At 49.7% G+C, this 17204-nt stretch overlaps 1 protein-coding gene across 2 annotated transcripts in view; it reads right to left on the bottom strand.

The window, feature by feature from the left end:
- SMAD3 (SMAD family member 3) overlaps window positions 1-17204 on the bottom strand; it is a 67166-nt gene that overhangs the window by 4651 nt on the left and 45311 nt on the right. The window contains exons 2-8 of one of the 2 annotated variants that reach the window (XM_056499486.1): window positions 13718-13911; window positions 12665-12769; window positions 11918-11992; window positions 11115-11165; window positions 5464-5676; window positions 3358-3495; window positions 234-378 (exon numbers count right to left, since the gene is read on the bottom strand). In XM_056499486.1, the coding sequence (XP_056355461.1) occupies window positions 234-378; window positions 3358-3495; window positions 5464-5676; window positions 11115-11165; window positions 11918-11992; window positions 12665-12769; window positions 13718-13911 (921 nt within the window). Of the gene's footprint in view, window positions 1-233; window positions 379-3357; window positions 3496-5463; window positions 5677-11114; window positions 11166-11917; window positions 11993-12634; window positions 12770-13717; window positions 13912-17204 lie in introns of both variants that reach the window. The other variant, XM_056499485.1, reaches the window with a different exon arrangement.

The raw sequence follows: 17204 nt of genomic DNA on the forward strand, positions 1-17204 counted from the left end.
CTGGCTGGGAGCCAGCCCAGAGCTGCTCTGGCTCCAGCTCAGGACGATTTCAAAACAAAATGGATTCCCAACATCTGGAGAAATGAGGAGAGTGGCAGAGCAGCGTGCAGGGCCTGGCTCCAGCTGCTCCTGAGCATCTCCGTGTCCTGCACAGCCCTGGAATGGCAGCAGCCCCACAGCTCTGAAGGGTGCACAGTCCATCCTGCCACGTCACTCTGGGCTCGGGTCCCCACCTGTACTCGGCGCCCCAGCCCTTGACGAAGCTCATGCGGATGGTGCACATGCGCGTCAGCTGGTACACGGCCTCGAAGCCCTGGTTCACCGACTGGGCCAGCAGGGCAGCAAACTCCTGGTTGTTAAAAATCTTCAGGTTACAGCCTGGGGGAAAGCACAAGGACAAGGCATTGGCTTGATGGCACTGAGAATCCTGGTTTTTGCAGAGGAACTGCAGGCTGCTTTCCCATATCCTCAGAGCCCAGAGACAGGAACTGAGGCTGCCACACTTTCACAGGAAGAAGGAAAATGAGGGAATTCTGAATGCTGGAGGCCACCAGCAGATTGTGACTGGAGAGACCAGGCTTGGGATCCTCCTGTGGAACCTCCTTCTCTCTCCTGGACACCATTTCCTTCTTATTGTAATTTAAAGTCTGGCCATGACTGAACACTCAGCAGCAGAGACCATGCAGGGCCTGGAGGGGAGCAACGGACAGGCAAAACCAGGAGCTCCCTGGTGCTGGACTGGCTCAGAGCCTGTCACAGAATGGGAAATTCTGAAGTGAGACCACTCTGACACACCAGGGAGCAGCTCTGAGGGTTAAAGAGGCTGCCAGGGCTGGTGGCAGGGCTGCTCCTGATAAAATCCTCTCCAGTTTCACTGTCATGTGCCAAAACACTTTCCTTTAAAACTGAAGTTTTTCCCCTGATGTTTAGCCCCAGCTAAACAACTGAGAACAACTTATTCAACTGTTCTTAGGGGGAAAAGGTGAAATACAATAACATCCTTCATAGTTTAAATAAATAAATAAATGCCCCACTCTTTAAAAAGTGTTGCTACGTTTGCTTTCTCCCAGATAACCATAAACAAGTTAAACTCTGAAACAAGGCACTCAGCTAAGGCTCATTTGGAATTACACATGGGCCAAGGCTGAAAAACAACATTTGGAGTGGGATGAATTGTGTTTTGCTAAAAATCACTTGTGAGCCTCCTCTCCTGGGCTGGACTCCTGTGGTGTGGAGCACAGGGTGACCACAGCAGCTGCAGGAAGCACTGCCCACTCCTGGGGGCAGGAAGAGCCCAGGGGCTGCAGCCTCAGGGAGTGTCAGGGCCAGGCTGAGCTCAGGGAAGCAGGAATGAGCTGCAGGAGGGTCCAGTGCTGGATCCCAGCCCTTGGGAGCAGGTTCTCCATGGGGAAGAGTGGGAATGACTCCATCCTGCCAACAAGGCAACGCAGAAACTGCTTCAAACCCAGCAAGGATTTGAAGAAGAGGCTGTGGCAAAAGTGGGGAGAGCTGGGATCCAAAAACTGCCTGAGCGGAAATGTGGGCTCTTCATGGCTGCAGATGCTGACTCCAGCCAGGCTGGACTCCTGTGATGTGGTGCAGAATTAAGTCATAATTTGCAGCACTGGCAGCTGCATCTGAGAAAGGAAACCCATTAGGATGGGCCAGAGCTTGGAGCACATGGATCTCCTCTCAAAAGAAAAGAATTCAAATATTTCTAAACAAAGAAGTTCAGTTTTTAAATATATACAGGCTTTTAACTGTAAAAATGTCAGCTTGTGTAAGCTTAGCTAAATAACCAAATTCCATTTCAAACAGCATCTCCTCTCTCACCAGCTTTTTGCATTTATCTAACAAAAAAAGCTTTTTCCTCCCAGATAGATGAAATAAATTATCTTGTAATCATTCAGCAAAAACTTTAGACTGTAACCAGAACAATGAGGTCTCTGCAAACGTGATTTCTTTAGAACAAACTAATTCACACAGAGAAGGGAGGGGATTTTACTAGAGACCAGAAGAAAAGGAACAGTTTTAATCTATTATGGGTGAATCTAAATTAAAGAGAAATTTCTCACCATTACTTAGAGGCACAAACAAAATTATCAATCTATCTATGAGATAATTACAATACAACAATGGGCTGAGAAAACACTGGAGGAACAAGTGGCAGATTCTGATTCTTAGGGCAGATTCTGCTCTAAGCTGTGCTTAGATCCTCTTCTGTTGGATGTGCAGCACCTCCATCCTTCAGGCTATAAAAATGACCTGCTGCAATTGTCAAGTCGCTGCTAAAAGAATAAAATAGATTTTTTTTTTTAACCTGAGGCTGTGGAGAAGGTTTCCAAAATGGAGTGACAGAATTGGGATTATGGGTGTGTAGTTTGAATAGAGGTTTGTAGTGTTACATGGTGGAAAGCTCAGAATTTTGGTTTTAGGATACAGTAAAATATACAAAGCAAGATGGAGGTTTTAGGGTGGAGGCTTAGTCCTTCTTCACCTCCTTCTTCATGGGTTTAGGTGATTTTGTTCGACAGAAAAATCGGCATTGCGGGCCAGGGGTGGTTGTTATTGGGTTAAAAGTAAAAACAATTTAGGTGGACAGTTTACCCTTAAAAGGCCTTGTAGAGAGAGAGATACATCTCCATTTTAACTTGTCACCTAGCAGTGCTGAAGAACTCACTGTAATATAGATAGTTAATGAACACCTGAGCCTGAACAAGAAATACCGTGTCTCAAACATTAAATCTTGACTGTGGCAGAAAAAAGAGATAAAAACGAAACACCAACCTGAGCCATTCTATGATTTTCTAGGAGCTGGAGATGCCCCCAGGCACCCCCTGAGCTGTCCTGTGTCACTGTCCTGTGTCAGTGTCTCCTCACCCAGACCTGTCCCCAAACCCTGTCCCCTCACCCCATGGCTGTCCCCTGACCCTGTCCCCTCACCCCATGGCTGTCCTGTGTCACTGTCCCCTCACCCCAGAGCTGTCCTGTGCCACTGTCCTGTGTCAGTGTCTCCTCACCCAGACCTGTCCCCAAACCCTGTCCCCTCACCCCAGGCTGTCCCCTGCCCCTGTCCCCTCACCCCAGGCTGTCCCTGTCCCTGTCCCCTCACCCCATGGCTGTCCTGTGTCCCTGTCCTCTCACCCTGGGCTGTCCCCTGCCCCTGTCCCCTCACCCCGGGCTGTCCTGTGTCCCTGTCCCCTCACCCATGGCTGTCCCCTGCCCCTGTCCCCTCACCCCGGGCTGTCCTGTGTCCCTGTCCCCTCACCCCATGGCTGTCCCCTGTCCCTGTCCCCTCACCCGGCTGTCCTCTGTCCCTGTCCCCTCACCCCGGGCTGTCCCCGTCCCGTCCCTCACCTGGCGGGATCTTGCAGACCGTGGCCGGGTGCCAGCCGTAGCGCTGGTTGCAGTTCGGGGACTGCACGAAGATGGCGCTGTCGCTGAGGCACTCGGCGAACACCTCCCCGCCGATGTAGTACAGCCGGACACCGCGGCCTGCCACACACAGCGCGGGTCAGCGGGAAACAGCGGGAACAGGGGAACGGGGGATCCTGAGGGGGAACACCGGGAACAGGGGAACATCGGGAACAGGGGAATGGGGGTGGGATCCCTGAGGGGGAACATCGGGAACAGGGGAACGGGGGAATCCTGAGGGGGAACATCGGGAACAGGGGAACGGGGGGATCCTGAGGGGGAACATCGGGAACAGGGGAACGGGGGGGGATCCTGAGGGGGAACATCGGGAACAGGGGAACGGGGGTGGGATCCCTGAGGGGGAACATTGGGAACAGGGGAACGGGGGGGGATCCTGAGGGGGAACACCGGGAACAGGGGAACGGGGGGATCCTGAGGGGGAACATCGGGAACAGGGTAACAGCGGATGGGAGGGATCCCTGAGGGGGAACATCGGGAAAGGGGTAACAGGGGTGGGATGGATCCCTGAGGGGGAAACACCGGTAAAGGGGTAACAGGGGGGTGGGAGGGATCCCTCATGGGAAGCACATCAGGAAAAAGCACACCAGGAAAAGGGTAACAGAGGGTGGGAGGGATCCCTGAGGAGGAAAACACCAGGAAAAGGGTAACAGAGGGTGGGAGGGATCCCTGAGGGGGGAACACCGGGGAAAACTGATATAGGGGATGGGATAAATCCCTCAGGGGGAAGAAAACCGGGAAAAAGCGGTACAGCGGTGGGAGAGATCCCTCAGGGGGGGAAATCTGCCCCGAGGGTTGGGATAGATCCTTCCAGGGGGAAATATCGGGAAAAATTGGTACAAGGGTTGGGACAGATCCCTCAGGGGGAAAAATCTGCCCCAGGGAGATGCCTCAGGGATAAAACACCAGGAAAAACTGATACAGAGGATGGGATAGAGCCCTCAGGGGAGAAAAACACTGGGAAGAACTGCTAGAGGGATTGGGATAGAGCCCTGAGGAGAGAAAAACACTGGGAAGAACTGCTAGAGGGGCTGGGGCAGCTCCCTGAGGCAGCTCTGGAGCAGCAGGGATGGAAGCTCTGTCCACAGAGGACATTGCAATAAACTGCTCCATGGGCCAGCTGAGTGAGGGAGGCAGGAGCACCAATTCCAGCTGGAATTGTCCCTCCAAACACAGCACACTGGTATTTTCCATGTGCATGTTCTATCAGTTAACATATAAAAGTCATCATTTCTTCTCAAAGTCATCCCAGCTGGTCACAACTGTTTGGGGATTTACTCCATGATTTAGAATTAAATCCCACAGCACTTCCAAATCCTTGCCTTTTCTTTTGCTGGAGATGACTTTGTGTACAAGGACATACATTGCCCATAGGTGTTTACACAAATCATTAAAATCTCAGTTAATAAAGGAACAAAGTTGAAGAATAAATTTTGTTGCTCAAATAAACATTTGATGTGGTCTCACATTCCTGTTTGAATGTGTTGCTTTCATCCTTCCACAGAGCAGAAGGAGTCTGCTGCATTTAAAATCTGATTTCTGAATCTTGGTGGGTTTGGGAGATTGGAGTATAATAATCTTCAAAACAAATGAGGAAAGATCCTCCTGTGCAAGAGGGAGGATTCTCCTATTGCTCAGGAAAGGGGAGCAAAATTAGGACAAAAATCAGGTTCATTTTTGATGAACTGAAAACAAATTGGCTGGGACCTTGCAGGAAGAGTGGAAATTGAGATGACAATCAAGGAAGTAATTTATAAAAGGTCAGTCAGAAAATAAAGCAGTGCAGGAGGGAAAAGGAACACACAAAATTATCCCTGGCATCCCTGCAGACACACAGAGTGTGTGAAATGGTTTCAATTCCACGACAGGCAGCAATATTAGCGTTCCTTGGTGCATTTTTCTATTAGGATTATGTGACAGAACAGAAAATGTGACAAGATGCAGCAGTGCTGCACGGGATGTGAGGCTGCTGGAAGGCACAGGTGCTCCCAGGCAGGCCCCAGAGCTCCTGCAGTCTGGGCTGGGCGTTACCGATGTGGCGCCGCGTCAGCTCCACGGCCGCGTTCCTGTTGACGTTGGACAGCAGCCCCAGGCAGAAGCGCTCCGAGTTGGAGGGGTCGGTGAAGCCATCCACGGTCATGGAGGGCTGCGAGGCGTGGAAGGTCTCCCCCACCCTCTGGTTCAGCTCATAGTAGGATATGGAGCACCAGAAAGCTGGCTCACAATAGGTCACAGGCTGCAGATCTGCACCAAAGCAAAGCCAAATCAGCAAGGCAAAGGGAGAATAAAAATTTAAAAAAAAAACAAATTCAGCTGGTTTGGAATATTGTGCTGCTTCATTCCTCAGGCTCACTTCAACCAAAGTTTCATTTTAATGGAGCACAGCAAGGTGACATCACCCCTGGAGCTTCTGGCACGTGGAGCAATCACAAATAGTCAAAGGCATTACTCACATAGCAAGTGGGGTGTCACTGAGCAGCCTTCACATGGGGGAAATTAAATAAATAAACTCAGCTTTACTATGAAATGTGGGATAACTCTTAGTTAACCAGTTCCCTAAAGAGACAAAGAAAAGGAAGGAGCAGAAAATCTTGGAAAGAACAAAGCACAAAGCTGCTGTCAATAGCACAGGTGTGCTGCACCCTAAATCTGTGCACTTCCAACCAGAAAATCCAACTTTCCTTCTCACTCACCCTGCTGTGACCTCTCTGGCACTGGTGAAACCAGTAGAGTCTGAAATATGCCCCCAAACTGCCTTTAACACAGGCATCAAAGTGATTTTACAACTTTTTGCCAGTGCACTGGATCTCAAACCATCACAGGAAAATCCATTTTCCCAGCAGGTGAAGGCTCAGCTCCTCCCTGGGCTCCTGCTTTGCCTCGTGGCCTGAAGCCAAGGGGCTGAAGCTGAGGAGCCTCAGGAAGGCAGGCTGGGCACTCAAACAGCACTGAGTGATTTCCCTGCTCCCACTCAAGCCCAGGAGACTCCAGCAGAGCAAAGCTCAAGTGTGATTTCCTGGAAATGCAGCACAAGGAGGTGCCCAGGACGTGCAAAGCACACCCAGCCCATCCCTAAGTGCTGCTCCCCACATCCAGTGCAGGAGAAGAATTCCCTCCAGCCCTCCCCCAATCTATCACTTCATCCCCATTCAAACGGTGCTTAAAGTCAGAACAGAAGAGCTCCCATCTGGCCAAGGAGTTAACATCAAGCAGCAAACCCAGCTTTTTCCACAGACTTTCCCATCTGCTGCTCCTGCAGGGCTTAGGAGAATGTGGGGCTTAAGAGATCAATTCCAAAAAGATCCAAGACAGGTTTTCACCACCCCAGCCTCCTCTCACACTGACCAGGGTCTCTGCAGAGCTTTGGGAGCTTTTCTCACCTGTACCTGTTACTCCACAACCTTCAGGCACAGGTTGGAGCAGCCCAAAGACACACTGCCTTCCTCTCCAGTGCTGGAAGAGTTCCCAAAGTAGCCAATGATCAGGAAAATCACTTTGGTTTCTGCTTTGTTACAAGCTTTGCTGACAGCAAATAAGGATTTGAATAGAAGTGCATCTGGGGAACTCTGGAATCCTTAGCAGGCTTCAAAATCCATTAAATTTGGAGCTTATACCCATTCCCAGCTTCTTTCACCTGCCATTTCCTCACATTTTCATTTTACAGCTCAAAGCAAGCCCCTCTCTTGATGGATTATTTCACACACCCAGGAGTGACACAGTTTGCTGTCCCTGCCTTTTTCTCCTCATGGCACATTTGATTCTCCACACCAGTTTTTCCAGCAGCAGCCTCATTTCAGCCCCAGCAGCTGTGGCCACCTCAGGACTGCTCTGGGCTCCGTGGCCCCAGTGGAGAGAGGCCCAAGGTGAGTCCACCCACCAAAGAAAACACATCAGTTCCACATGACTGGGCTCTTACTCCACAGCAAATGCTTTTCTAATCACCAGGCTGCTCATTCCAGAAAAATCAACCTGTGTTGATCCTTCAGTAATATGCTCAGGTTGGTGCTATTCAAGTTATAAAAACACTGGAACCTCTCCATGGTTTTGTGGTCCTTTCCTTCAGGAACCACCTCCACCTGGCTGGGGCTCAAGGGAACTGTGGATTCCTCACTGAAGCATGTACAGAAATTTTATTTCTGGCTTATCTGCAGCTTGAGGAAACCAACAAATCCTGGTTGGAGGAAAAGCCTGTCTCTAAAAACTGCAACCAAGTTTTTAATGATGCTGCTTTCTCCTGTGATTTGTAAACTTCAGCTTAAGCTGCTGTGGGATGGGCTAGTTCCCTCTTGTGTTAGAGCTGTCCTAAATATTCATTTTCAATTTATGGCTTCAGTGTTTGGGGAAAAGGAAGAGAATGCAGCTCTGCTAAAGCCAAAGAACCCTGTGGGGGTACACAATCAATAAAACAGGATACATGAAACCCAGGCAAATCCTGCCTGATTCATCTCTGCACAATTTCAGCCTTGACTCACAACAGCTTTGCTGTCAGAAGTGTCCCCTGGGCCCTGGGATGCTCCCAGTCCTGCATCTCCTCCCTGCCAGATCAAAGTCCTGGGAAAAATCTGCTGCCTGCTCTGCTCCCCCTCCCTGACAAGGGAAGTTGTCACCCTCGTTTCAGGAATGGTTTTGATCACAAATGGCTCAGAACTCCCTGGGAGATGTTTCCAGCTCTACCAACCCCAAGTGCCTCCTTGGAAAGGAGGAGATGCAGAGAGCTGAGTGCTGCCTTCCCTCTGCAGCCAGGGAAGGGCTGCTGTGCCTGGGACAGGGGGACAGGGGGACACAGGGACACAGGGACAGGGGAACACAGAGACAGGGATGTGGCCATGGGCCATGTGCTCATTCCCCTGACAGCTCCTGTGTCAAGTCCTGCTGTGCAGCAATCCCTGACAATGGATTTCCTGTCTCCAAGGGACAACAATGGGTGTGTGACCACAGGGCTGCTCCTCAGGCAGCCTCAGCTCCCTGACTTCATTCCCAATGCCACAGAATGCTGGCAACTCTCCTTTCATTTTGTTTCTGGTGTTTCCCTCAGTTTGTGTTTCAGCAACAGGGAAGAGATCCTTGGATATCTGTGACTTCCACTTAAAGCTTATGTTTGACAACTGAAAACCTGACAACTGTAATTTGGAACCAAAACTCAGACACTTCCAACTCCAACACACAAACTGAAAGGAGAATTAAAAAAAAAAAAATTCCCAATATGTTACCTTGCAATGCTCTTGTGCCTGGGAATGGGAAGATGAAATTCCCTGAGCTGCTTCCACCCCACATGGAAAACCTGCCCTGCCCTGGTGTCACACTTGGTTTGCCTTGTGCTGCTTTATTGCCTCAGGAACTCCCTGGAATATGGCCATGGGATTTAAGTCCAAGGTTCAGTTTACACAAAGTGAACTGTCTGAAAAGCTTCAGGTAGTTCTGCTCAAATAAACAAAGCACTTCTGGGCCACTGTTTTCTTCATGGCAAAGCTGGAAATGTCCCCCTCTGCTCCAGAGCTGAGAAACTCCCTCTCTGCACACACTGCAGAGGGGTTTGGGTTTCTGTTCCATTTTCTCCACAAACACACAGAGAAAGCCTCATTTAGACTCCAGCAGAGCAAAGTCCAGCCCTTGGCAGTGGAGTTCTGCTTATCCAGGAGTGACAGGAGTGCTGCAGGTCAGCAGCCACCCACAGCTCCAGGTGGAGAGAGCAGAGCCCCTTCCTGGGCTGTGCCATCAGCCTGAAGGTCTGATCTCCCTCAGAGCAGCTCCTTGCTGCAGATAAGACATTTACAACACTCATGTGATGACAACTTTGCCCTTGGACACTTCTAAGTGTGGCTCAGCTGCTCTTTCATTTATTGTAGCTTCCTCAAAGGCAAAAATTTACAATAAAATTAAATGCAACAAGAAGTTCTTCATTTGTGGAAGCTCCTGCCTGAGAGCAATAAATATGGTTTGCAAGAATTCAAAGGCATTTTTTAATGCTGGTAAATTAAACTTCTTCTCTGCTGTCTGCTCCTCAGACTACAAAGAGATTTCTTGTGCTTTACCAGCTTCACCTGCTCCTTTTTTTTGTCCCCAGACAGCACCTGAGACATCTGATGTGTTAACAACCAGTGTCCCTGTCAGGAAGGATATGGGGACTCTTTCCTAGGAACTCCCTTCTGCCTTATGTAAGGCAGATACCACTTGCCAGGCTGAGTTTGGAATTAGCTTTTTATTTTTAGGTTGAAAAAAATAGGAAAAAATTGCAAGAAAAAATCTCATCAGTTCCCAGGCAGCAAACTGGGAAAAATTAAATAAAAATACCTCAGCCATGCATTCTCTTCTTGGGCTGTAGCAGTTAAAGAAATAAAAGTTTTGTGTCACCATGGCAATATTTTAAAAATGGGGGGAGGAAAAAAAAAGAAATCCTCTGTTGAACAGCCCCAAGATATCCACAAGTCAGCCAATGACTGACAAATTTTGGAGCAGTGTCAAAGCCCTGTGTGCCAGGATTAAAAGCATATGTAAACTTTATGGCCATGGCTCTTCCAGAGCAGTCTCAAGTGGGCTCTGTCTGCTGCCTCAATGAGCAGTTGGGGAGCTGATCCTGCAGCCAGGCAGAGCTGGGAGGGATTTTTATGGCAGAGCAATTCCAAACAGGGCAGGAGCAGTGATGGAGAGCAGAGTGAAAATGAAGGGTGGAACTTTTGAGATAACAGAGGAGCCACAAAAGCTCTCACGGTGTCTCAGAGGTTCAGCTGCTGTCCCTTCTCCTCAGGGCTCCCCTGTTTGCTGGCACAGAATGAGGCAGTGCCGTGGTCTGACAGAGCCCCTGGGGCTGGAATGTGCTCCCAGGATGGAGCTGGGGGGGAAACAAGTCCAGACTGCAGAGTGACAACTCCAGAGTAACAACCCCAGACTGCAGAGGAACAACCCAGAGTAACAACTCCAGATTGCAGAGTGACAACCCCAGAGTAACAACTCCAGAGTGCAGAGTGACAACCCCAGAGTAACAACTCCAGATTGCAGAGTGACAACTCCAGAGTAACAACCCCAGAGTGCAGAGTGACAACCCCAGAGTAACAACTCCAGATTGCAGAGTGACAACCCCAGAGTAACAACCCCAGAGTGCAGTGACAACCCCAGACTGCAGAGTACCAACCCCAGACTGCAGAGTACCAACCCCAGAGTGCAGAGTACCTTGAGCTGGGTGAGGAAAAGCAGCTGGTGGAGGCACAAGCACCCTGCCCTGCATCTGTGCTCTGTGCATCTCCCCCACCCACAAACACCAGGAATGCTGTCCATGACCACTCACTGGCATTCCTGCACATTCCCTGGTTATTTGGAATCTCCTCCACAACTGCTCAGTCTCACAGAATCACAGAATTCCAGGATGGGTTGGATTAAGAGGGACCTTAAATCCCATTCAGATCTGCCTCCTGCCATGGCAGGGACACCTTCCACTATCCCAGGCTGCTCCAACCTGGCCTTGGACACTTCCAGGGATCCAGGAGCAGCCACAGCCTCTCTGGGAATCCATCCCAGCTCCTCCCCACCTTCCCAGAGAACAATTCCCTGCTCACATCCAATCCAAAGCTGCCCTCTGGCAGTTTAAAACCATTGGAATATTGTAAAAGTGCACAACCTGAGCAGCACCATTCAAATGTCACCCCCTTGGCTGTAATTAGAGCCAGCTCCCAGGATCATGTGCTTACCCAGATTGTTGTGTGCTGGAGACATGGGGTTTGGTGATAAGTTTGGAGAACCTGAAAATCAAGAAGGGATAATTATTGCTATGGAATCTGCAGCAGGAAAAGCATCCACAGGATCTGCAGTGCTGCCCAGGCTTGTTGGAGGGACAACCCACTGCTCACTGCAGCCTCATTTCTGACACTGCAGCTCCTCTGATGCTCATTACTCCTTACAGAAATACCAACTTGCTGCCCCCTCACTGAAGTTTAACCCATTAATTTTCCAAATTATGCAGCACTTGGCTCTTTTAGTTTCAGGTATCATCCTGACAAACCCAGTTAGCTGGGCATTAAAGAGCTTGGGTGTACATTGCCAGACAAAATAAAATTAAAGCCATAACACCTTATATCCCCCATCCTGCTGGGTTTGGGACAAAAGAATATTGGATCATGTTACACAGATCTGACCAAAAAGCTGTCAGAAGTTTATCTTTAATCATGTAACTTTGCCACAAACTCTGGGCCTATATTTTCAATATCTGCACTTGGGTGTCCCATGGATGCAGACAGGTGTGCAGCCCATTTATATTTTTCCTTTCACACTGCTCTGAGCTGGTTTCTTTGGTTTTTTTCCTATAATGAGAAAAGCCCATGACATCTGAACATTAATGTGGTCTATCTGAACATAATACATGGATTATTTGAACATAAATTAGGTACCCTCATTCCAAACCTGATTTCTTCTTTTTGTAACAATGAAAGGAAACCTGGACATTCACCTTCCTTTGGGATCCAGCCACTAAATGAAAACCCCAAAGATGACTCACCTGCATCCATGCTGGGGTTCATCTGGTGGTCACTGGTTTCTCCATCCTCACTCAAATAGCCTGGAGGAGGGGTCTCTGGAGGCACAAAATCATCACACTGTCAGTGCAACTGAAAAGTCTGGATTTTAGGCACCAAAAACATTCACTTTGTAATCCACAAGGAGCTCAAATTCTTTTTATTACTTTTCTTTCTCAAGCTGCTGGAGGGAGGAGCCAGCACAGCCAGGGTGATATCCATATTTGTGAATAACAGAGGAGGGGGAAAACAAAAAAATCCGGATTTTCAGTCCCATGAAACTTTAAGCCATGGAGGCAGTTTTCTGTCCACATATTTCTCCTCTCCTGCAGTGCAGCTGCATAACTTTTCCATGCAAATAAGGTGTAAATTGCTTGTAAAAGAGATACATAAATAGAAGAGCTCAATTCCATCAGAAATTTGGAGAGTTTGACTCAAAATGGCTGAATTTCATTCAAATCTCAACCTGGTAAGGGAACATCCAGCTTAGATTCCACAATAAACTGAGGCTGTACCACTGAATGAAGAGGTGAATTTAAAACCAACTAAACAGAGCCATGAACAGCCCTGTTGAGTGCCCACAGTTACAATTCCCAGCTATTTCTGCACCCTAGCTCCAGAGGAAGGATGGAAAGAAAGATCCCCAGGCAGGATTCCCTGGGGAATCCCTGACCCTGCCCTGTATGGAAGACACAAGGTACCTGGAATGTAGTTGCTCTGGGGCTCGATACCTGCAGGGAAGTTAGTGTTCTCTGGGATGGAGTGGCTGTAGTCATCCAGGGGTGGGAATTCTGCTGGGATCTCTGCGTGCCTGGGCACCAGCACCGGGGGCAGCACTGCCAGGGAACAGGCAACAGCTTTAAACAGTCATTGAACAGCACAAAACCATGTGGAAAAACAGCTCTGGAGCACAAAGAGGGCTTGTTAAGGCTCAGGATTTGATGTTGGCCTCTGGAGTAACAGCAGCAGGTGAGGATGCTGTTTATTCCCAGCTGGGAATGAGCACATCTGGTCTCTGTGCTCCCTTTCAGCTCTGCTTGAAGCTCCATTTCAGAGAGGTGCACCCCATGATTCCCAGGGAATGAGTTTCCCATAGGATGGAGCAGGCAGGTGGGATTAGCATAAACATCCTGCCAGGCTCTGCAGATCTGTGCTGACATGCAGCAGAAGCTGCTGCAGCTCCACATCAAAGTCTCCTCCAGAGGCAGGAGGAGACTCCAGAACAGGAAACTCGGAGCTGTTCTTAGACCCAGCTCAACAGTTTCTCCTCCATTTAACCCCAGCAGTGAGGGATGCACAGAACACTGCAATCTGCAATGGTTCCTTCTGTGAGTTATGTGCACACACTGCCACCCTGGGAACCTGCAACCTGCTCACTTGCATTTCATCAATTCCCAACGATATTTCCCCTGAGTGTAGGTTCATAAATTATTCTAATCCATACAGAAAAGGATTATCACCAATAACAGACCCACTGTGCCTGGGAATGCCCTCAGAGATACAGGAGAGGCTTGGGAGGGATCCCTGTGAATGCCCTCAGAGATACAGGAGGGGCTGAGCAGGGCAGGGATGCCTGTGAATGCCCTCAGAGATACAGGAGGGGCTGAGCAGGGCAGGGATCCCTGTGAATGCCCAAGGAGATACAGGAGGGGCTGAGCAGGGCAGGGATCCCTGTGAATGCCCAAGGAGATGCAGGAGGGGCTGAGCAGGGCAGGGATCCCTGTGAATGCCCAAGGAGATGCTCCTGCTGCAGGAGGGGCTGGGAGGGCAGGGCTGGCTGGTACCTGGGGTCTCCACTCTCTGGTAGTGGTAGGGGTTGACACACACTTCGTCCTTCTTCATGTTGAAGGCGAACTCGCACATCTCCATGGCGCGCAGCTCGTGGTGGCTGTGCAGGTCGGGCCAGCGCCACAGGCGGCAGTAGATGACGTGGGGCAGCCCCTTCCTGTGGGACACCTGCAGCCTGCCATCCAGGGACCTGCAGGGACAGGGCTGTGAGCATGGAGGGACAGGGCTGTGAGCATGGAGGGACAGGGGCTGTGAGCATGGAGGGACAGGGACACAGGGCTGTGAGCATGGAGTGACACAGGGACACAGGGCTGTGAGCATGGAGGGACAGGGGCTGTGAGCATGGAGGGACAGGGGCTGTGAGCATGGAGGGACAGGGCTGTGAGCATGGAGGGACAGGGCTGTGAGCATGGAGGGACAGGGGCTGTGAGCATGGAGGGACAGGGACACAGGGCTGTGAGCATGGAGTGACACAGGGACACAGGGCTGTGAGCATGGAGGGACAGGGGCTGTGAGCATGGAGGGACACAGGGACACAGGGCTGTGAGCATGGAGGGACAGGGGCTGTGAGCATGGAGGGACACAGGGACACAGGGCTGTGAGCATGGAGGGACACAGGGCTGTGAGCATGGAGGGACAGGGACACAGGGCTGTGAGCATGGAGGGACACAGGGACACAGGGGCTGTGAGCATGGAGGGACACAGGGACACAGGGCTGTGAGCATGGAGGGACACAGGGACACAGGGCTGTGAGCATGGAGGGACAGGGACACAGGGCTGTGAGCATGGAGGGACACAGGGACACAGGGCTGTGAGCATGGAGGGACACAGGGACACAGGGCTGTGAGCATGGAGGGACACAGGGACACAGGGGCTGTGAGCATGGAGGGACAGGGACACAGGGGCTGTGAGCATGGAGGGACACAGGGGCTGTGAGCATGGAGGGACACAGGGACACAGGGCTGTGAGCATGGAGGGACACAGGGACACAGGGGTGGCTCTGTCCCAGCATGGCCACTGACACCCAGTGCTGCCAGGTCACTGCTGCTCGTTTTCAGGGTGAGGATTTACCTCCAACAGCAGTAACGTCATAGAATTGTTTTACATATTCCAACCTGGTTTGGGTTGGGAGGGATGTTAAAAGTCACCCAGTGCCACCCCTGCCATGGGCAGGGACACCTGCCACCATCCCAGGCTGCTCCAAGTGCCCAGCCTGGCCTTGGACACTTCCAGGGATCCAGGGGCAGCCACAGCTGCTCTGGGAATTCCATCCCAGCCCACCCAGGGAACAATTCCTTCCCAATATCCCATCTAACCCCACCCTCTTTTAGTCTGAAGCCATTCCCTGTGTCCTGTCCTTCCATTCCTGCCCCAAATCCCTCCCCAGCTCTCCTGGATGAAGCATCCACAACAAATATTTGTTTCATACAACAGCTCTGCTCTGGATTTACTTCTGGATACCTGCATTTTTCAATTTTTTCTTTACTATTTTATGGTTGATTAGGAAGCAGAGACAAAAGCTACAGCCAGTAAGAACACAACAATTCACTGGAACTCCTTAAACACTGACACGTGTCCTAAACAATCAGGGTTTGCACAGCTCTCAAACACCTCTGCTGTGCTTGGAAAGGTGTTACATCTCCAAATGTAAACACAGATAGATGAATTTTCATTGGGACAAAATCAACATAGGTACTTTTTATGTAAATTTATCTACTATGTCTATATAAAGTTCAGGAACTTACAAACAACCCAGTTCATTTTCCAAGCTGCAGCTTGAAAGCAAATAAAGAGTTTTTACAGCACTGCTTATTTTTATTTTTACATCTACCCCCCAGCTCATGTTTCACCCAGTCCCATCCTCACCCCAGAACAGCCTCTTCCTATCAGGAAGCAGGACAAGAGTTTTAAAGCTGGAGCAGGGTCTCCTCCATCCTGGATGAATGGGAGCTGCCCCCAGGCACCTCCTTTGAAATCCAACCCTTCATTTCCCTTGCTTTTTCTAATGACCCAAATGAAACACTTCAGGGCTTTGGTGAAATGAAATATTTCTCTTTTTTAATTTGTCAAGGAGAGAGAAAAATAAAGAAAATTTAAATTCTACTTGGAATTATTTCCCCTGGTTCTTTGTGTTGGCAGCTGAGTTAGAACAACAAAGCAAACCCAAAGCAAAACACACAAACAATTATTCCAAAAAGGTTGGGCTCATCTTGGCTGCCCTAAGAGAGTTTTCCCAAAAGCTCCTCTGGCAGAGCTTGGTACCACACACACCTTTGCAAACACTGCTACAACAACAGGGAAAACAAAACACAACTGATTGCAGCCAAAATTGGGAATATTCCCAAGGAGAGTGGCTAACCTGAGCTTCTGGGGAAAGTGGGAATTTTAGTGTTGATTTCATTGGAGCCAAGACTGGAATGATGTGACCTCAAAACTAATCAGGTTGGAAAAACTTTAAAAAAAAATACATATGAAAATATTGACTGAATTTAGCAAAAAGAGATGAGACAAAGAATAAATCAGGAGTGTTTCTCCATTCCCCTCATCTTTGCCTGTTTGGCAACATCCTAGAGATGAAAAAAAGAGAAAAAAATCAGAATATTCCAAATATCCCAGAGGAGACACAGCTGTGGGATGTTATTCCTGCTCCCAGTCTCCACCAGCACATGGATATTGTGGATTTGGGATGAGCACCTGGGGTGGGCATTAACACAAAGTCTGTTTGGGGTTATTCACAAATGTGAATTTGGGCTTACTTCCCTACATTCCCCAAGAACAAACTTCCCCAAGGGCTCCTCCTGCCATCACCCCAGGCTCTGCCCACAGCACACACAGAGAGGGATTCTCTGCACTCTTATCTAAAGAGATTTTTTACAATGACAGAGCCATCTGCTTTATTTCCAAATCCAGCATCCTCTCCCCTCTGTGAGAGATAAGGTGCAAGGAATGATATTTCCCCAAAGCCCTGGGGGCTCATTGGGTTTTTCTGGTTGGGAAATCTCTGCTCATGCTCCCCTTGGAGGACTTGGCAGCTCCACTTCCTCCTGCTGTCCTGCCCCAAAACCCCAGGAGCATTTTGCTCAGCCCTCAAGGAATATTTTCTGGCAAGGAACAAACTCCAGGTGTGGCTGAGATGGGGCAGGAGATGAGAGGAGCCAACGCTGCTCTGCTCAGGGTGACCCCAGCATGGGTCCCATGTGCACAGCCATCCCATAATAACCTCACACAGCTTCTTCCCTCTCCTGGTCCTGTTCTGGAGCACAGGCTGATCCCAAAGGCTGATCCCAAAGCATCCAAGAGCTCAGCACATGCAGACCTCATGAGAATGAGCAGAATCCAACCCCAAATTTCCCTTGGGATGCTGAACTGTTCCTCCCTTTTACCTTTCCCTGAACCAGCCTGGGCTGAGCAGCTCTCCTGATACATTCATTATTTATTATCCACATTATTTAGCAGCACTGCTTTTGAAATTACCAATATTTA

This window comes from Oenanthe melanoleuca, chromosome 10 (assembly GCF_029582105.1).
Source record: "Oenanthe melanoleuca isolate GR-GAL-2019-014 chromosome 10, OMel1.0, whole genome shotgun sequence".
In the NCBI taxonomy this organism is placed as follows: domain Eukaryota; kingdom Metazoa; phylum Chordata; class Aves; order Passeriformes; family Muscicapidae; genus Oenanthe; species Oenanthe melanoleuca.